This window comes from Tubulanus polymorphus, chromosome 9, assembly GCF_964204645.1.
Source record: "Tubulanus polymorphus chromosome 9, tnTubPoly1.2, whole genome shotgun sequence".
Lineage (NCBI taxonomy): Eukaryota > Metazoa > Nemertea > Palaeonemertea > Tubulaniformes > Tubulanidae > Tubulanus > Tubulanus polymorphus.
Genome location: NC_134033.1, coordinates 11290807 through 11312554, shown reverse-complemented (window position 1 = coordinate 11312554; position 21748 = coordinate 11290807). Strand labels below are relative to the sequence as shown.

Sequence of the window (21748 nt, the reverse complement as noted above, 5' to 3'; positions counted from 1 at the left end):
GTCTCGTGTTCGGTACCGTCGGCAATCTTCTTTCGCTCGTCATTTTATTCAGAATTCGTCGCAAACTAGAATCATGGGCTGTTCAATATCTGACTCCTCTAGCTTTGACGGATTGCGTGGCCCTGTGGGCGGGAACTTATCAATTTCTATCTCAGTTAGGATTCTTGTTTAGGATTCACTCCGTGTTAGAAATAAATCCTTCACGAATATGGTGTAAAATATTGATGTCCTCGTCGGTTACAAGTATCGGACTTTCTGCCTGGATCGTCATCATCCTGTCTGCAGAAAGAGCTATCGTCATTCTATATCCTTTTCGTAAACATTTCTACTTCAAGTCAAAGATTCGATTCGTTTCCATTTTCTCGGCGTTTACTTTGATCGCTTTCAATGCTGCGAATGTTACAACTGGATCTGGTTTAGGCAAATCGGAAGGTTATTTCATATGCGTATTTGACCCTCTAAAGCATCTTTCATTCGTTATTCGCATTTTCACTGTTTGTTTACATCTTATCATCGACTATTTCATCCCGTGGGTCGGGAACATCTTCTGCCTGGTCGCAATAAGTCACGCACTACTCAATACGCGTAAAGTTACACCTGTAAATCGAAACGGTAAGTCGTCTCGATGTATCCCTACACTTATCAGTGTTCTCGTGGCAAACATCGTTTTCACTAGCCCGGTCATCATTTCAATAATACTCAACTTCACCATGACTTCGTATACGACCATGTGCTTTAAATGGTGCGCCGCGGTGGCAAAATCGATCACCGGTGTTTTCTCGTTAGGAAACAACGTCGTTAATTTCCTCATCTATATTTTCACGTTGTACACGTTTCGTCGTGAAGTCCACATTATTACAGACAATATCAAACTGGAACTGGTGAATTTGTGTATTTCTCATCGATGTCTACATAGACCAAGATGAATGTATTTATTATTTTGTGTATTTTGATGATTTAATCGTGCTTATTGCAAGAGTCTTATTTGCTTGTTAATGAAAATCTCTCCTCAACCAGCAATTATGCATAAGATTGTATATTATGTTATTCAAACCGACCTTACGCCCTCAGATTTTAGATTATAGATCCACACTTCTGCGCGACATGATAAGCCTTTTTGAAGATAGAGACGTCGAGTGTTTATATGAATTACGGGCGGATTATGTTCCCCGTATCCTACTGGAAATTACATCTCTTAACGGGGAAACTTAAGAACATATATTCACACATACGTGACTTTAACTACGTAAGAAAAGCCTCGTCTATTTCATAAAACATATACACTATTATGAACATTATTTCCAAAGGTTTGTACAGAAATGATGTTGGTAGGCAGAAAACCTGTGATCGCTGCTTTGCAGCTACATTTTCTTTTGTGTTCGTTTGCCCATCATATTTTTTCAATCGACGAAAAGTTAACCTTCCGAGTTGATAAAAGCCCTGTGACACAGTCCCATTGCCTTTTTTCTTTTTCTCAATGATTATCGATGATGTTAATGATTGGTTGAGCAAAGTGTTTCAAGTGGACCAATGACTGACCGAGTCTATGAGTATGTCTGGTCAGTGTGGTGACCAGTCAGGCGTGGTCGACACTAGTAAGTCACTGATAGTTGTACCCTGTGCCTTATTCTCTAATTACAAGAATATGTATCAGACCTATTACTAGAAATTTTATATTTTTAGTGATGTATAATTTAAGAAGTCTATTGTAGGATCGATTTCTTTATGGAATTAGGAGTTAAATCGGTAGAATCAGAGTAAAAACTAGTAACGGGCGTGGCAAACCGTACAGTCATAGAATGGTGTGTTATTAAGGTGTATTCATATTATCTAAGATTTGCTCTTTGCTGGTGGAAGAGTCACGACATTTCGTGAGTACTGGGCCGGATTGATAGTGCGTCGGGCATAGTCGTCACGGTCATCTCTGGGTCGCATGACCTTTTTATACTTAATAGAAAACGTACCGAAATAACGTTAGTTCTGTTATTTCATTGCAACTTGTCGTTGTTGTTACCTCGACTGTAGTCGGGTGCGTTACTGTCCGGATAAGTGGGTAGTTTATAGATTTCTTTTAATTACAAAAAAACACGATATAACATAAATTGCATGCCTCGTGAGTGTTTAATCTTTTGGAATCCACTTTCCAAACACAGGAGAGACCAACCACGACTAATCCGATTATATATAGGTCTATGTAGGATTACTTGGTTTGCTCTTGGACCAGAATGGTTGAAAGGGCCCAGTTTTTTTATAGACTGGTATCAGTTTTAATCCCAGGGGAAAACTAAATCCATTTCAAATTGAGTTAACCCGGGGTTTAAGTTGATACCAGTCTATAAACCGGACTCTGGGACATACTATGGGATTGATACCACTAACTTTCAAATCACACTGAACATTTGAACTTGGCCCAAATGGACCTGCAGCAGGTCTACTAAATTCGTAACTTGACAATCGAAAGCAAGGTTCTTTGTTAAGAACCCTTAAGTCTCGAAGAGCCCCAATCTGCATTCTATATTGCCGATAAAACCCCAAGCTTCACCAAGAACCCTGAAGAACCCGTTGTTATAAGAGTGTGTGTGTATATATAAACGGCGGAGACCTCGGACCGTTCGGCCGCGGGAAAATGGAGAAACCATTCGAGGAAGTGTCGTTCAATTTAAAAGAGCATGAAGTTAGTGAACCGGTTTATACCGATTCCGGGATTCACATCATAAAACGATTACCCTTAACGTGCCTGTGATGACCAGTAAAAAACCGTGCGCCCGAAAACGACACGAATATTCAGTCCAACCCCGGTATACCGGCCACTTCGGTAAATGGGAGGGCAGCATATCGTGGGTTCACTGTATATACATCATATTTTCGGAATTTCGCCCAATACATGTTTATTTGAAAATGAACTATAAATACCTGGGGGCCTGATGCTGCAAAGTTGGGGAATCGACTGACCGTATCGGCTATCATCTGTTGTATCTAGTTTATAATCAACCACTTAAACTTTCCTTTTGAATTTGTTTGTATAATCAACAATGACATTGAACAATAAAATCATTTGAAACCTAAGAATTTCTTATCGGTAGTTCGTTTGGAGTTGGTTTTAACGATTGAATTTCCTGACAATCCTCACTATGGTAAATGATGCAATGGGTTTGTGTTCGATGCATTACGGTTAGTTCACAGTTAAAACAAGTGTGATTCATGTAATATATTTTGATGTGTACCATAGATAAATAAAACCGATAAAATATGATATATTCCAATGTGTGGTGTTGTTATTCAGCCAAATAATAAAATATTCAAAGCAAATTGGATTATTTGAAAGTGGGTAACAGAACACTAGCGTGCAGTTATTGTTGATCCAACTACTACCCCGCATCACAGGTAAGCAACCGTTAGGAGGAATCTTCAGAATCAAACTTTTATTTCTATTTCACATCAGGTTCAAAATCGAAATATCCTCCTCACAAATATCATGATATGTTATTGTTTTCTTTTAGAAGTTTAAACATAGAAATAGAGAGATAGAAATGGGGGTGTTTTCAAATATGCTGATTGTCTGGACACTTCTGCTTCTAGGTAGGCTTACTAATTATATCTGGTGCTAGGTGTCGTTATATGGTGGTCACACTGTTATCATTTTACTTGCTCTTTTAGATTCGGACCCGATTGATGGCGCGATTCTAGAAATAGGTCAGCCGGCTGTCGACATCGGAAAAGTTGTCGGACTGTCGACTTATTTTCTGTATAACTACACATTTCCCACTGACGGATTTCTAATTGAGTGGAAATACTTTCTACGCCGTGTTTATCCGTGTGCAAGTTTTCTTACCACCTGGCGGGTTGAACCGACATCAACTGCTTCACGGCGCCATCTGGTGTTGACTTCAAGCATGTATTTACCAAAGAAAACGACAAAAAGAGGAAAACATACAAATTCACGAAACAAGATCGAGGTTAGTGTAGATCTGTGAATTGGGGTATTTTAATCTGGTCAGTGCTGGTTACTCATAAGAATTGTCCGAATATATTTTCAGATAAAAGAGGGCGACATGATCGCTGTTGGTCACAATAATCCACCAAGTTCGGCAAAGAATACAGGGGGTTGTATATCGAGCGCCATCTATGATTCATCTTTTCAGACATGCGCAGATGTAGCTGAACGCATTACTGATTTCAAAATGAAACATTACGCTAAAGGAGACAGTTATATTTTGAATGTTGGGCAGGATTTGGTTTGTCAGAAATTCTCACTTTCAGCTTGTGTAGGTAAGAATATAACTCTGCATGAGTTGTGTGAGGTCCGTGTGAGGTAACAAGAGAAATCCCACAATAAGTTCAGCCAAAACGAGAAACTTGAATAGAAGAGTTATATATATTTGCGCAACGTTTCGGCTAAAGACTATTAGCCATCATCAGGCGTACTGACAGTCAGTACGCCTGATGATGGCTAATAGTCTTTAGCCGAAACGTTGCGCAAATATATATAACTCTTCTATTCAAGTTTCTCGTTTTGGCTGAACTTATTGTGGGATTTCTCTTGTTATCTTCTTACACGGATATTGTGTATCTTCTCGTCTCACCGTGTGAGGTCAATACGTGAGTGGGTTAACGTTTAAGGTCAATACGTGAGGTTAAAATTATATCATCCCACTTTCAGATAATTCCACAATTACCTCTACAACTCCCACGTCTACAACTACCGCATCTTCAGCTACAGCGTCTACAGCTATGGCACCTTCAACTACATCGTCTACATCTACTGCCTATACTAAAGCGTCTACGTTTGCCGAACCTACATCTACAGCGTCTACAGCCACCGCATTTACAACTACAGCGTCTACATCTACTGCCTCTACTACAGCGTCTACAACTAAAGCGTCTACAAACGCTATGATGAAACCCGTCTCTGTATATCTTTTTACAGATATCCCGCACTACATATCGACGTCGTTCAATACTAAAGTCGTGCGGGGAAACGTTAAACTCACTCCGAATCACGTGATAGCGTCGACTTCCGGTCACAGTGTTATAAGCTGCGCCGCCTGGTGTCAGAGAACGACCCTTTGCGAATCGTTTCAGTACCACGATGCAACATTGATTTGTGAGTTATACGATAAAAACATTGGCGATTATTTGGACGATATGAAATCGTCAACTGGCGGATTTGTTTATTACGAGTAACTGCTTCTTGGTCTATTACACCGCCCAATATTTCTTTGGCGCTCAGTGGCCACCAGTCTGGTGAAAAAACAACGCATCTGATTGGCTTAAAATACATAGACTGGTGGCCACTGAGCGGCAACCTGTCCGCCCGAGAAATCTTGGGTGGTGTAATTATAAGAACCCCAAAACCAATAATTAAAAAAGGAACGACGGATTGAAATATGATGGCAATTCATGCTGCGAGAAGTTTATGCATGCACTTATTGTAAATTTTTCACATCTTAAACTTGATTTATAATTCCGTATACAATTTCAACTTAATACTCAAAAACATTTACAAACCGAAAAGTCCTAGTTTTCGGTCCTTTTGTGCTGCTCTGATTCTATAGTGTTGCCGGCTGGTCTTATAATAAACTACGAGCAATTATCTAACTTAGATAATTGCTCGTAGTAATAAATAAACCCGCCTGAGTGTTGTTAATGATCGAGGCACAGTGAATTGTCACCTGTAGGTCAGTTCTTCAGCACTATCAATGTAGTTGATAATTGTCGCCTAGTCTAGTTTTAATTGTGGGACTAATTGTGGGACTTCTTCAATTATCGTGTGACGTATTTGACTTTCAATGTAATGTATGGCGCACGTGCCGGATCTCTGAACTGATAGTCAGTAACACAGTTAGCTGTAAAGATAACAACCAAACAAACGCGTTCAGATGCACAGATGTACAGTCGCGTGTTACATCACAGTTGGATGTTTCGAACAATATATAAATCAACAGATTACTTCCGCTATTAGAAGCAGTCAGTACCAATTGTAAGGATGATACAAAGCGAAAATATGATCGTTTTCAATCAAACAACTAATAAACTAATTTCTATTACCTGTTGCCAATATTGAGCCCAAAAATCTAAATGATTTGTATCAGGAAACAATCCGAGCTACAAGTTATACAACAGCGAATCATTTCTGTGGCCGACTTTGCCTCGAGGGTTTGTATCAATTTCAATTACTTCTTTTACATGTTATAAGCAACCCGTATATTTATACATTCTACTCGTGACTTGACTTCTGTTCATAGACCTTTGTGTTTTCTACGGTACCCCTGGTTGTTTTCATGTGTCGCTTGTTCTGCTTATTCTGACACAGCTTTTGTTTATGTCCTGTAAGTTTATAGGCTACGTTATTTCTGTTTTCTGGCCATTCCACCTGATGATGGCTGTTAGTCAACAGCCGAAACGTTGTGGTTTCGTTTTGATAAATTACATCATATAAAATTCGAATTGTGGGACTTCTTCAATTATCGTGTGACCTATTTGACTTTCAATGTAATGTATGGCGGACGTGCCGGATCTCTGAACTGATAGTCAGTAACACAGTTAGCTGTGAAGATAACTACTAAACAAATGCGTTCAGATGCACAGATGTACAGTCGCGTGTTACATCACAGTTTGATGTTTCGAACAATATATAATGAAACAGATTGCTTCTGCTATCAGATTGTCAATTATTGTCAGATTATCAATTGTAAGGATGATATAAACCTGTAAATGTGCGATCGTTTTCAATCAAACAACTAATAAACTAATTTTTATAATCTGTTAACAATATTGAGACTAAATATTTAAATGATTTGTGCCAGGAAACAATCCGAGCTACAAGTTATACAACAGCGAATCATTTCTGTGGCCGATTTTGCCTCTCCGATTTAAGCTGCTCTGTTGAAATATAGCTAACGTTTAAAAATCGTTATCATAAATATCTTGAAAATAAAGAAAAAATATGGAACGCTTCACGAATTTGCGTGTCATCCTTGCGCAGGGGCCATGCTAATCTTCTCTGTATCGTTCCAATTTTAGTATATGTACTGCCGAAGCTAGTACACTGCATAAGGGTACAAGGTGCCAATTATGTACTTGCCAAAACTAGTGATTCCGACATATTCGGTGAGCGGGGCCAGTTGGAAAAACCCGAACATCAAAGGCAACTAAAAGGCTTTTTAAACAGGTTATGAAATGAGACAAGATGCTTAATGACCGATATATGTACATCTTGTGCCTCTCGTATACAGATGTTACAATTTTCGTGAAATTTAATAGAAACTACAAATGAACGATGACGAACCTATGCGATACTAGCGCCATCTGCCTAATTGATCTGACCTAATTGAAGCCGAAACTAAACCTAAACGGGCACATAGCGCAGTGTTAATTGCGCACGCGTAAATTAGATTGATTGCGTTAAGTGAAAGCTACTATCGGCGATATTGTCTACTAGAGAATTATCATCAATTTCAATTACATCAATGTATTCTACATGTCATAAACAACCCGTATTTTTTATACATTCCACTCGTGACTTGACTTCTGTTCATAGACCTTTGTGGTTTCTACGGTACCCCTGGTTGTTTTCATTTGTCGCTTGTTCCGCTTATTCTGACACAGCTTTTGTTTATGTCCTGTAAGTTCATATGTTACGTTACTTCTGCTTTCTGGTCATTCCACCTGACGATGGCTGTTAGTCTATAGCCGAAACGTTGTGGTTTCGTTCTAATAAATTATATCATATAAAATTCGAATTGTGGGACTTCTTCAATTATCGTGTGACCTATTTGACTTCCAATTTAATGTATGGCGCACGTGTCGGATCTCTGAACTGATAGTCAGTAACACAGTTAGCTGTGAAGATAACAACTAAACAAACACGTTCAGATGTTCAGATGAACAGTCGCGTGTTACATCACAGTTGGATGTTTCGAACAATATATAATTAAACAGATTGCTTCCGCTTCTGCAATCAGAAGCAGACAATGTCAATTGTAAGGATGAACCTGTTAATATGCGATCGTTTTCAATCAAACAACTAATAAACTAATTTCTATTACCTGTTAACAATATTGAGCCTAAATATTTAAATGATTTGTGCCAGGAAAAAATCCGAGCTACACGTTATACAACAGCGAATCATTTCTGTGGCCGATTTTGCCTCTCCGATTTAAGCTGCTCTGTTGAAATATAGCTAACGTTTAAAAATCGTTATCATAAATTTCTTGAAAATAAAGAAAAAATATGGAACGCTTCACGAATTTGCGTGTCATCCTTGCGCAGGGGCCATGCTAATCTTCTCTGTATCGTTCCAATTTTAGTATATGTACTGCCGAAGCTAGTACACTGCATAAGGGTACAAGGTGCCAATTATATGCTTGTTAAAACCAGTGAATCCGACATATTCGGTGAGCGGAGCCAGTTGGAAAAACCCGAACATCAAAGGCAACTAAAAGGCTTCTTAAACAGGTTATGAAATGAGACAAGATGCTTAATGACCGATATATGTACATCATGGTCCTCTCGTATACAGATGTTACAATTATATTGAAATTTAATAGAAACTACATATGAACGATGATGGACCTTTGCGATCCTAGCGCCATCTGCCTAATTGATCTGACCTAATTGAGGCCGAAACTAAAACTAAACGGGCACGTAGCAACAGTAACAACCAGTATTTTTATACATTCCAGTCGTGACTTGACTTCTGTTTATAGACTTTTGTGGTTTCTACGGTACCCCTGGTTGTTTTCATTTGTCGCTTGTTCTGCTTATTCTGACACAGTTTCTGTTTATGTCTTGTAAGTTCATATGCTACGTTACTTCTGTTTTCTGGTCGTTCCACCTGATGTAACAGCCGGAACGTTGTGATTTCGTTCTAATAAATTATATCATATAAAGTTCGAATTGTGGGACTTCTTCAATTATCGTGTGACCTATTTGACTTTCAATGTAATGTATGGCGCACGTGCCGGATCTCTGAACTGATAGTCAGTAACACAGTTAGCTGTGAAGATAACAACCAAACAAACGCGTTCAGATGCACAGATGTACAGTCGCGTGTTACATCACAGTTGGGTGTTTCGAACAATATATTATTAAACAGATTGCTTCTGCTATCAGAAGCAGACAATGTTAATTGTAAGGATGATATAAACCTGTAAATATGCGATCGTTTTCAATCAAACAACTAATAAACTAATTTCTATTACCTTTTAACACTATTGAGCCTAAATATTTAAATGATTTGTGCCAGGAAACAATCCGAGCTACAAGTTATACAACAGCGAATCATTTCTGTGGCCGATTTTATCTCTCCGATTTAAGCTGCTCAGTTGAAATAAAGCTAACGTTTAAAAATCGTTGTCATAAATTTCTTGAAAATAAAGAAAAAAATATGGAACGCTTCACGAATTTGCGTGTCATCCTTGCGCTTGGTGCCAGCGAATCTTGTCTTACGTGAAGTCCAGAGGGTTGAAGAAACGACACAAACCACAACTTCCGAATTACGCGCATCAGGTATCAATATGAACGATTCAATATTATGGATTAAATTTATCATGTTTCTAATTTCAGCATGTGGAAGGTTATTTTCAGGACTGGCAAGACGATGATCATGATGATCCCGAACCATCAATAACTTTTACAATCTTATCTTTAAATGTTTTGTCATACATTTTCAGAGTATCCTCTGCCGGATGGCTGGAAACAATCACTATCGGAGGTAAATCATCAATGGATTTCGCGTGCCATATTCAAGGAAAATAATAAAAAACCAACTCTGGACATGGATCGCGTGGATAGATTGTGATGGTATCCTCCGCAGCCATCACTGATTTGCTATCGACCACCAAGGATTAATCCTTATTTTGCGACGAAACTTCTGTTGTGGATGCCCAGAAAACTCTGGCATCTTAAATTATTCTGCATTCATGAATCATGTGATCGGGTCGAGCTTACGTCAGCCGGTCTGTATCCGCACGTACATCAGGTACTTGATATCGACGGTTATTATAATTTGGAGTACCTTGAATGCCCTAAATGTAGAAAGAAATCAATCGGATGGAGTAGCCAGTTGCTCAATCAACTTGATGTAACACACCGAGCGCTTTTCACGCCGATATTGACCTATCGTTACGCGTGTGATGTTCGCGTCATTCGTCTTCTCCGGCAGCGCGGCTTGGGAAATAGCTCGACCCAATTACGGAAAAAGCTAAACGAGCAACACGGTGAAGCTTGGTTGCAGCGAACAGCTTATTATCTCGCAGACTGCTCAAAATTTCGCGAGGCTCAAACCAAGACTTTGGTCGAACCGTGTATATTTCGTGAACCGCCAGTAATGCCGATCTTGCCACAACCGGACTGGTTTCTTACTGTATATACTTTAGATATTTTAGAGAGGTTGTCGGAGGTCAAGGCCGCTATAACGTCGACGTATGGGAATGTCTTGAAAATGGACTCCACCAAGAAGGCAAGTAGTAAACAAAATAATTGTATATTTATAAGTTCAATCTTTTTCAATAATTCATCACTTTTACTAGATTACAAAGAAATTAGCTGGTAGCGCAGCAGGAACTGCTTTCTGGGCCACCAACATTGGCAACGAATTCGGCCAAGTTCTCATTAGCGTGCTCACTGTTAGCGAGGGTCATGGTTTGCGTAAAATGGCCTCCGGAATTATTGCACGTTATCGCGATGCTGGAGTCAACCCCCCTGAACTGTTATATGTCGATCGCGATTGCTGCAGCGATTCGTTAGCTCGAATGTTCGACGATTGGCCCGACTTGAAAATTCGCCTCGATATCTGGCATTTCATGCGGAGATTCGCGGTCGGTTGTACAACTGATTCCCATCAGTTGTACGGTACATTCATGAAGAGATTATCGGGTTGCATCTTTGAATGGAGTGAAGATGATATTTCATTACTGCGCCGAGCCAAGTATCTGAGCTAGGTTTAAATGTTGATGTAACGCCATCCAAAAAGGAGTTGGCCCGCCATTGTCGACGAAGAACGCGATCGTCAGAGGAGATTTACCGACTGATCAAGGAACTCCTGACAGCATTCGACGGGGACCAAGGAGTCGATACTCTCGGCGTGCCACTTCTCGACAGCGAAAAGATCTGGACAATTTGGGACGTCCAGCAGCGGCACATTAGTTGCATCTTGGATCCGCCGGAATTCGCATTATATACTGAAACAGGGTCGACGGAGAAAGGTGGCATTGGTCTTCCCGTTTATCGATGCGCGTGTGGATCAACTTCTCTTGAATCGTTTCATTTACACATGAATCGTTTCATACCTGGTGATTATCATTCAATGCTTATTCTTTTTTAAGGCTTGATACAAAATTCTCATTATTAGATTTTACAATTTTTTAAGGAACAAGCGCGAATGACGTCCATTTCCAAGCATACTTGCTGGAAGGCTTGGTGCGATGGAACATCGATAGAAGTGTGGCTGCATCTACAACTGACTCTGTAGGCCCTACCGTTTATAGTGGCCTATTGCAGCACACTGTCAATCAGCTGTATTCCGTAGTTTTTAAAACGGATGCGAAATGTGGCATCAATTACAAGGAACCAAAGCAGTACACAGGTTATATATATATTTTAAATTTTACAGCGTAACATAGCTAATCTGCTGACCATTTTTTATGTTATATTTAATTACAAAACAGGTGAATTGATCGGCGTAGAGTATCTCTACAACCAGACCGGGGAACCCCTGCAAAATCTTTCTGATCCCGGTAAAGCGGAAGACGTCACGGGTATTCGTGACACAGATGATGAAGGATTTATTGACGAACTCGAAGATCTGACAATACCGCCTCTCGCCCCAGTTAGAACAGTTGCTCGGGCTTTGTTGCCAATTCCTGGTGAAGAGGGCAATGATGTTGATTTGCCATCGGATGAGTGTAGGTGGCATTCGATGAAATTTATCTACATGTATTCATCATTTTGTCATTTTCTAATGGTATTTCTGTCATTTTCAGTTCTAGAATCTCTCACAGTTGTTCAGGGCCCAAAACAAACTATTACATCGTCAGAACCTACTGCTACTGCAAGTCATTTGCATTTTTTTAGCATGAAGATTTACTTTTTCATTTATCTATGATATTGTTTCCTCAGTTTGGGAATACTTTTAACTGTGCTGACACTTATTTTTTTATGTTTTACGTTCATACATTATTTAACACTTTCCTACACTTTTTTTGTGGTTGAGATGTCATTAATAAGCACTTATATTTACAGGACAAATTTTGATTTATTTACCTAAACACTTAATGACGCTGGTTACTTTTATTCTAGGAATCTGTTGGTCCAGAAAATATTCTAGGTTTTGAAAAGGTTCACGCTCTTGCAGCATATTTAATGCGTTTGAATGACCAGTCGGGGCCAATTGCCAATAACCAGGCTCTACATATTGTGCAATTGTGGTCAAATTTAGATGAGTACGATAAGCGACCGACAAAGTTTTCACCACGCCATCGTACAAAGCTGACAACAGGCAGATTCAAATCAACCAAATCATCAGTTGCTCCTGGAGTGGACAGTACCCGAAGGTTTTGCACCTGTTTTTATCTCTTCTCCAATTTAACTGATTATCAATATTTCAGAAATTTTTCATCCCTATTTAAAGATGAGTGGCGGACCAGCTCAGTGGCCAGATTGTAACCGTTACGTCGAGTGCTTGTTGTCTCTGCTCTGCGACGAACACCCGTCACCAAGTCGTAAGAAGGGTTCAGAGACCATCTCGCGCTGGACTCTAGTCATGAATTCTTACAAAACAATACGGGAGAAAATATTCAACAATGGGATCATCATGAGAGACACAACGATGCAATTAGTCGAAATAAATAACAAAACTCTCAATAGGTGGTATGTTTAGAAAATATGTTCAAATCATGTTCGCGACTTAAAACTTAATAAATTTTTATTTTCTTTAGGTACAATAAACGCGTGAAACGTCGCGAGCTCCAGGTTTTAGAGCAGGGTATAACATTGGAGAAGCCGGCGCTCTGTGCTACAACTTCATTGCCGGATCCGGTGGCAAAAAAGGATATTCCGTCCGCACCAGGCGAACATTTTATGTATGAGACACCCCCAATAACAGTCGGCGAGGCTTCAATCAGAACTCCGCAACCGCAGCCCATTCTGTTACTGGTGAAATCACCAGGGACACCACAGACACAGGTAGCATCACCAACACAAAATCTGGAGGCTATCCCTCGCAGCACCCAGTGGTACCGCAAGCGGAAATTACGCGAAAAGGAAGCTGGGACGTTAACAAAAACCTACGTAAAGAGAACGGCCGCCACAATTTGCCGAAAATACAACCTCTTGTGCGACAAAGAGCACCACAAGCAGTACTATGGAAGTTGGTACAGTGCCAATAGTTCTAAAGAAGGATTTGAAGAATGGAGAGCGTCATTGCCATCCTACAAGAAAAAACATAATCTGTAAATATTACGTATATGTAACTTTTGTAAAAAGAACTGACATATATTCGATGCAAAAAAATCTAAAAGAGATACGGTTTGATGAAAAAATTGAAGAAAATGAAGAAGAAAAAATGTTAAAAAAGACATTTAGAAAAGAAATATTAGAAATTTAAAGAAAAAAAAAACATTAAAAAAAATCAAAAAAATTTAAAAAAAATTTAAAAAATAACCAAAAAACAAAAATAAACGTTAAAACTTATATACTATCTCTAATGCTGTCTGATTATTATTCAGAAGGTCCCAAGCCCTTGAAAAAGCAGAGGGGAGATATTCTATAATACACAGTGTATAATTAAAAGAGAAAAATTTTTCCGAATGATGTCAGATGAAAATATAAAGAGTGATTCAAGAAAATGAAGAAGTTCAGTTAAGAAAAAATATTTAAAAGGCATCTAGAAAAACATATTTAAAAAGAACATCACAAAAATCTTAGAACTGAAATAATATATCTGCTAATATCTCTAATGCTGCCTGGTTATTATTCAGAAGGTCCTTGAAAAAAGCAGAGGGGAGATATATTTTGAAAATATTTTGTTTAATCGACATGAAAAAGTTTTATGTATCTTATATATATATAAGTAAAGACTTATATTGAGTATGTATAGATAGATCATACATTGACAATACTGATGGGATTCGAACACAACTACCAACCGCATAAACATGTATAACAATGGGAAACATGCCACCTTTCTAATTGTCACAATTCAGTCAACATTCACCACTTTTAGTTCGTGTACACTTGTGTAGGGGGGTGGGATGACCTCGAAGATTGCGGGGGAGTTTGCTGTTAGTCAACAGCCGAAACGTTGTGGTTTCGTTCTAATTAATTATATCAAATAAAATTCGAATTGTGGGACTTCTTCAATTATCGTGTGACCTATTTGACTTTCAATGTAATGTATGGCGCACGTGCCGGATCTCTGAACTGATGAAGATAACAACTAAACAAACGCGTTCAGATGCACAGATGTACAGTCGCGTGTTACGTCACATTTGGATGTTTCGAACAATATATAAATCAACAGATTACTTCCACTCTTAGAAGCAGCCAGTGTGAATTATTAGAATGATAAAAAACAGAGGTCACTCTTAATCAAATTTCTTAGAAATTAATCTCGTTATTTCTAATGACATGAAGCCGAAACATCTTATCAATTTGTACTTACACGAAAATACCGTCGCTGTTCGTAACGCAACTGTCCATCATTCCTTCTCCGATGTAAACTTCTCTGCGCACACATATAACTAGAATTAATTAGGTTTATTGAACGTCACTGTTGTCAATATTGTCTGCTAGAGAATTTCTATCAATTTTCACTGACATCAATGTATATTCTACATGTTTTAAGCAGTCGGCACGTTTCATACATTCTACTCGCGTGACCTATTTGACTTATGGTGCACGTTTCGGATCTCTGTACTGATAGTCAGTAACACAGTTAGCTGTGAAGATAACAACTAAACAAACGCGTTCAGATTCAGATGTACAGTCGCGTGTTACATCACAGTTGGATGTTACGAACTACACATAATTCAACAGATTACTTAAACATCTATTACTTTAACATCTATATGTAACATCTATTTGAAGAAGCGAGATCACTCTTAATCAAAGTTCTAACTAATTTTGAAATTTGACATGAAGCCGAAAAATATCGTAGCTGTCCGTAATGCAACTATCCACCATTTCTTTGGCCGATCTCCGATGGGTCTCTTATTTTGCACACACAAATAGTCACTGAACTGGAATAGTGCAATAGTAGACCGGATGCGCGACGAAACCTTTTTACCAAAAAAACTCAAATAGTCTCATATAAAACTATAAACTGATTGAGTGAATAAATATTGTTTTTATTCATTTGAATCGAAATAACAACTCATTACAGAGATCTTTATTCATCGATGAATAACTGCTTAATGCAACGAGTGCAATAATCGTTACCAACTATTTTCGGCACAATTAACGTATCCATTTTTACAACCAAAAATGTAGAAAATTACACCTTTCGCACCTCTGCTACATACACACCCTGAACCTCGTCTTCCAAGACTCACTTCTGAAAATATAATGATGAATCGGTGACGATATGAAAGATGACTCAACAGTCCACTGTGACGATCGAGGATTCTACCTATCCACCAATGGTCAGGCAGAATTAGCCTTGTCCACCTGTCTCTTTGAATTTGGTAAAACGGTAGTTGCGTAAGAAATCAACGACTTTCAAAATGCGTGTGATTAAAAGTATACATTTTTACGTTCATTTGAAAGCGGATCGCATTTACGATTATAAAAGAGAGAAAGAAAACTAGTTTTCTGTGTGAGCCGAGCAAAGCCGCTGTCGCGAACACAAGTGAAACGAAAAGGCAAATGAAGGAACAAAGGGAATGGAAATGAGAATTGATTAATAAAAAGTTATCTTTTAAAGTTCTACTCGTCAGATATATGTAAATAATTTTCATAACTGACTGGTACAAGGGATGTATCTCACACATATGTATCACGTACTGGGGATAGCCAAAGGATTCCACTCAGTAGATTCAAAATGTTACAACCGACAGAGACTGATGGTAGATATGTAATACACCACGGGACGAATTCGTTTGTAACAAATGTAACCGGAATATCATATATCGATAACGAATGCCATTTTATACACGAATATGACTATTTCAACAATATTAGAAATGCGTAGTTACAACTTCTAGAAAATCGATGAATCTGTTGTTAAACAGCAACGAAAACTTACAATGCAGTTTGTCTAAATTCATTATGACTATGAAACCTGCTGTTATAGACAGGTTATTATCATCAGAGGGCATGTACAAATTTTGACCTATTGTTCGCGGATATATATCTGATTTTTTAACATTCATATTTCACGAGATAATAGACTTGCCTAAATCTGAGAGCATTGTGTGAGATTTTGGAGAATCGATTTTCAATCACTGATAACAATGAATTGTAAGTTAAATTAACAAGTTTTTGAATCATATATGACAACTATACATATCTGCCAGTCGGTCGCGCACAACACAATCATGAATTCTACTCAGATGGAGATAGGTCGACCTTATGCAAGTTACATCGTACTTATGTCTTTGGGAAACAAGTCTGCAAGCTATCGTGTGCTGTCATTGGTTATCCTGCCTATATTGTTTCTGTTAGGAGCTTTTGGAAATTCGGCTACTTTCCTGATAATGATTAGTCGTAGATTCCGCAGCTTATCATACCCTAACTATCTTATCGTTTTATGTCTTAGTGATTTTGTGTACTGCCTCAATTTTACACTTATGCCTGTTTTACAGTTTGTTCTCTTGCATGCAAACATTGGCCCTATATTTATAATGAATTCACTTATCAGTTGTCAAATCTATGGTTTTATAACGTCGCTTGCGGCAGGTAATAGTGCGTGGTTGATAGTAGCTATATCTCTAGAACGCGCAGCAGTTGTGCTCTTCCCGTTCACATCTCGTTTGATATGCACTCCTGGATTTGCAAGATTTGTAATATTGATAATTATAGGAGTGAATGCACTGATTCTATATCTTCTTCCTACTTTGTCGTTGCATTTTCCCGACCAGTACTTCGGATGTTACTACGAATTAGTTGACCAAAGAAAATTCTTTATGATTATTGTCATCTCTATTCATATTATCCCTTTAGCTTTGATTGTTACGTCAAATTCTGTAATAATAATTCAGTTATTCAGAGGTTTGAAAATGGTTTCGTCTGATCAGAAAACGATAAAATCAAAACGTACAACGATAATGCTTGTAACAGTTTCACTCGCATTTGCAATATTTACACTTCCATCCACTATGACTGTATTTTTACCAGTCTCGACGAAACAAAGGGAATTTCTATTTGATATATTCGGAAATTTTCTTGTTTGTAACTTTGTGGTGAACTTTTACATATATCTTTTATTGGGACGAGAAATTCGGGAATATTTCTGTACAAAGATCTGCAGTACAAATTCAATCAAATGAACATTGATTTCAAGCTTGGTTTACTCCATATAGCTTACTTTAGAAAATCCGTTATAAGAATAATATTCTTTTTTAAACTAGTGAAAATGTTGTTTTGAAAGTATTCTTATAATCTGAACAGGTTGCTGTTACATGAATAATTAAGTGAAAATACATGAAGATATTTCTATCGAAGAATATATGTATATATTACTATATTGCATTAGGTTTATCTGGTTTGATTCTGAAAATGTGATGGGTTATAAACTCATGCCAAACTAAGCGTTTACAAGTACAACAATTGCAATCGTAATAATTATGATAATACTAACACTTTATTTTCTTTAAACTACATAACAAAATAAGGTTAATTTACAATCCGGAATAACTAAGACCCGGGAACCAAGAGATGTTTAATGAGGGATCCAGCGCAAGCCTTTGAGGACTGTACTTACAAACAACTTGCAAGGCACTGGACCCACGTGCAATGCGTTCAAGGACGGTGCAACACTAGAAACAAGAAATAAATGGTTATAGTAGTTTGATAATGATAAAAACAACGATAATATCAATAATATGAAATATATAATAATATGACAAAACATAACAAAAAAACTAAATTCAATGAGGCTTTCTTTTTTCAATTTGTTTTATCCACCCCAACAACTTCAAACCGTTGAACATTTCTTTCTAAAATGTTGTAGTTTTGGCTTTGGGGGTAACTTTCTTCGTCGAGTCGATACAACAGATAATGGTCAGGAACTTATATTGGACATCAAGAAGGGGGAATATTATACCGACCATATTCAAAATAACGTCCGAAGCTTGCCCCCTCCTTCTCCGAAAGCTGGGAACAAAATGATTTGCACCATCGGTTTTTGTTTTTCTTTAGGCAGAATGTATCGTGCTTCAATACAAAAATTATTATCTTTAGATAATGCCATCAAGTATATATACATAGTAAACAGACACTTATGGTTGACCATGGATGTATAAACTAGATTCATTCTATATTATGCTGCAATAAAGACCTGCATCTTGTTTTTTTATATGAGTTTTTCTGGTTAAGTGGTAGTTTAATTGTTTTGGAAGAGTTGTTTGTTTTGGATCAGAGTATTTTGTTCATTGTGGGGAGGGGAGATTATTGGACCTAGTTTATACGTCCATGGGAAGATGCGGTGCTTGTTTCTGGGGGATATTTGAGACAACACAAACCGGGTCTTTAGCGAGAATCGAAAATTTCGTCCATTGACTTCGACACTGACGAGCCAATAACAGGACGAGATACCTATATCCCCAAACGCTACAATTAAGATGAATATGAGTTTTCGTATTTCCTCGTCTGCAACGTCGCTAATTAGTATCTGATGTCAAGTTTCATGTCCGGATAGTTCGAATATTTTTCTGCGTGTTTATCGAACAAATCTTCTACAGCTTTTACGTATTTAGCGTGAACGCTGTCGATTTCTTCTTGAGTTGGATTTTCCATTTTTGGCACTTCAATCGGCGATCCAACTGAAAGTGAAAAACATTTGCAATCAATAAATCGTTTATGATTGGGAGGTCTCCTCACCGGAGCCTCGAATTGACCATCGCCATCTCGTATAGATCAATCGTTTTTTAATATCTGATTAAGAAGACACACATTTTCAATTGTGGAGTTAATTTCGCTTTAGAACGGGGGACAAACAAGCGATAACATGTCGTGCTACTTGTATCTTACATATTTAACGTCTTGGTTTACGAGGTTATGTTCTGGAGGGAAAATGTTGCGAACTGCTTACCGACTGTATGGCAAGGTGCTATAGTAGCCAGACCATAATATTTTCCATGAAACGTCACTGGCGAAAGGTAACGATGAAACAGACGCTGAATTAGGTCTTGCATTTTCCGCCACTGTGAACCAGGTGGGTTTGGATACTGATGAAGTAGATCATTGTCGCCGAAGTTCAAAACCGGTACAAGACTGGCGCTAGAAAACGGAGAAAGACTGAAACTTAACGGAGTGCACTGACACAAACCGTGGGTCGAATGATGTTATACACAATAAATGATCAATTCTAGTTTGAGCAGAGGGGACAAAAATCGAAGCGTTATTCCTGCAAGTCGTTGTGATATAGTTAGACTGTTCGCAAATGAAGTGTTGTAGATATTAAACACATCTACGATTGCCAACTCAAATGGTTGCTTCCTCTTATAGGTTTCTTGTTTATATATTTCATATTCTCAATGAATTCACGATTGCAAATTTGCTTAGTGAATAAAGTTAGTCCAGTTATGATGATTTAATGGCTACTTTAAAGATTTTGCGTATACATACCCATGTTTTAAAGCCTTCTTCACGAAGCCCTTTCTCTTCTTCAGAGTTAGCACCATCGTACCGGGATGCGCATCGATTAGTTCGTAACCTCCACCGACAGCTATTGCCACTATTTTACCCGAACCTCGACCCAACACGTGATCGATCGCCTCGGGGGAAGACGATATAGCACCTGAAAGCGACAAGAAAATTTCACGTAAATGACAGTTCATTTTCATTAATAATGATCAGTACCGTATTGAGGTTCATTTTCAAGTACTCATTAAGTTAGAAGTAACAAACTGAATGTAATTAGAACGACCTGGGAAAACATTCGTACAATATTTACGCTGTATTGAGTACGTTTATGGTATTATGTAATTGACACAATTTTAACGTTAGTTCTCTATTCCAAATTGTTTATAACATTCCGTTGTGTTTTTTGTTTGCGTACGCAGCAAGTCAAGGACAGGCCGCGCGTTTGCAGATATATGTTTACATGTATATTGCATCACCGCAAAAGATATCTTCCCTAAGAGTAGTTCATTCGTTGCCTACTTTGGGAAATGCTTGCACTTTGTCAAGACACAGTGCGCTGTTGTACAATGACGTAAATGTTGAAAATGATTTACGGTACAAAACCTTATCTCTCTGTTGGCATCAGTGAGAGGCATACATAGATAATCTATTAGTCCATAGATAGATCACTGTAGTCATATCTGAAAGCACTTATTTTTTATCGTGTTTGTCATATCTTAGGATAATTTCATATTTCAAATTAGATAATTTTGTGTAGTAGTTAAACACAGGCTTATATGGTTAGAATATCCGTATTTGTAATCATTAAAGAGAAGTTTTATACCGAAATTATCTCACTTCTGTCCTTTTAAATAGAATTTAATAGAAAATTTGTCATTAAGTTTGATAGAATTATTTGAAAAAAAGTTCCATGTTACAATTTACAGACAGCGTCCTAAAAGAAATAATTGACTGCATCGAAATGCGTAAACAGTTTTTGCAATTAAACTTACCGCTATGTGAAAAGTATTCTTTGAAAAGTGGTACAGAAAAGTGATAGTCCATAACCACCATATGCATATCGAGTCCGGGGAAAAGTTCGCTGAATCCTGTGGCCTCTGATACAAAAGTGCTCAATAACGCTACGGCCCCGTGAGGATGAACTCCGAATATATATTTTCCATTTGGGTCGAGATCGACGGTTTTCACTAGTTTAACCGGTAATAAACTAGCTATCCATCGACCGAGTGGGTTCCAGCGACGAAATCGCTTCGAACATCGGTTACCGAGACCGGCGGCTTCTCGGTCCAGATACAACCAACCGCAGACGAACAACGAAATGTGCAAGAATTCAAGCTGGGCAAAATAAACTAACCAATGCGAGAGAAGCGTCATCCACAAGCCCATCATGAGCACGAAAAATGAAATGAAAATCCAAGCAAAAGTTTCACCGTTTGTCATACTGTCGCGAGGTCTAGCCATGTTCACCATTCAGCGCAACACAACTTATCACTGGTGGCTTAATGAATGTTTCCGCGGCACTGAGGCTAGAGAAAGTGGGTCGTCACGGGAAATTGTTCAGCTAGTAATTCCTAAATGGTGGCACTATTTTATCTTTTATAGGTCTACATCAGGTGACGTCGCCTGGAAGACGTCATACTCAAAAAAGTTGTGCACTAGTTCTTTAAAAGGAAAATCTGGTCTTGTACAATTAAACGACGATAAAGAGTACTCACTTTAAACTATAGAGATAGCTTTCTAGATAAGAATTTGACGTAAATGATTAGATAGAACAACACATATTGACGGAAGGCTATCAGAGCACTTCTACAGACCGACTTTTCTCACTTTTAAGTGGTATTGGTTTTACCGAGAAATAAAAGCGATCGGATGTGACTTGAATGTTAAGCAACGTCATAGCATCTGACTATCAGCCAAAAGATCAAAGCATATTCAAAAAATTTGA

At 38.2% G+C, this 21748-nt stretch overlaps 1 protein-coding gene and 2 non-coding genes across 3 annotated transcripts; all 3 read right to left on the bottom strand.

The window, feature by feature from the left end:
* Window positions 1-6940: 6940 nt before the first annotated feature.
* On the bottom strand, window positions 6941-7047 carry LOC141911445 (U6 spliceosomal RNA). Its single transcript, XR_012620053.1, has one exon. It is a non-coding gene; the product is annotated as a U6 spliceosomal RNA (small nuclear RNA).
* A 1179-nt stretch (window positions 7048-8226) lies between these two features.
* On the bottom strand, window positions 8227-8333 carry LOC141911444 (U6 spliceosomal RNA). Its single transcript, XR_012620052.1, has one exon. It is a non-coding gene; the product is annotated as a U6 spliceosomal RNA (small nuclear RNA).
* A 9079-nt stretch (window positions 8334-17412) lies between these two features.
* Window positions 17413-21409, bottom strand: LOC141910998 (2-acylglycerol O-acyltransferase 1-like). The gene is made up of 4 exons (XM_074801927.1): window positions 20796-21409; window positions 19786-19957; window positions 19250-19437; window positions 17413-18980 (listed from the first exon to the last, which is right to left on the bottom strand). The coding sequence occupies exons 1-4, from the start codon at window positions 21271-21273 to the stop codon at window positions 18823-18825; spliced, it is 996 nt and encodes a 331-aa protein (XP_074658028.1). The 5' UTR covers window positions 21274-21409; the 3' UTR covers window positions 17413-18822.
* Between the last annotated feature and the right edge of the window lie 339 nt (window positions 21410-21748).

What these genes read in the sequence shown, in the direction of transcription:
- LOC141910998 (XM_074801927.1), bottom strand. Translation starts at nt 21,273, where the DNA reads ATGGTGAACATGGCTAGACCTCGCGACAGTATGACAAACGGTGAAACT. An exon ending in AGAATACTTTTCACATAGCG is followed by an intron (nt 19,958 to 20,795) that starts GTAAGTTTAATT and finishes TGTCGCTTTCAG; the next exon opens with GTGCTATATCGTCTTCCCCC. An exon ending in AGCACCTTGCCATACAGTCG is followed by an intron (nt 18,981 to 19,249) that starts GTAAGCAGTTCG and finishes TTTCACTTTCAG; the next exon opens with TTGGATCGCCGATTGAAGTG.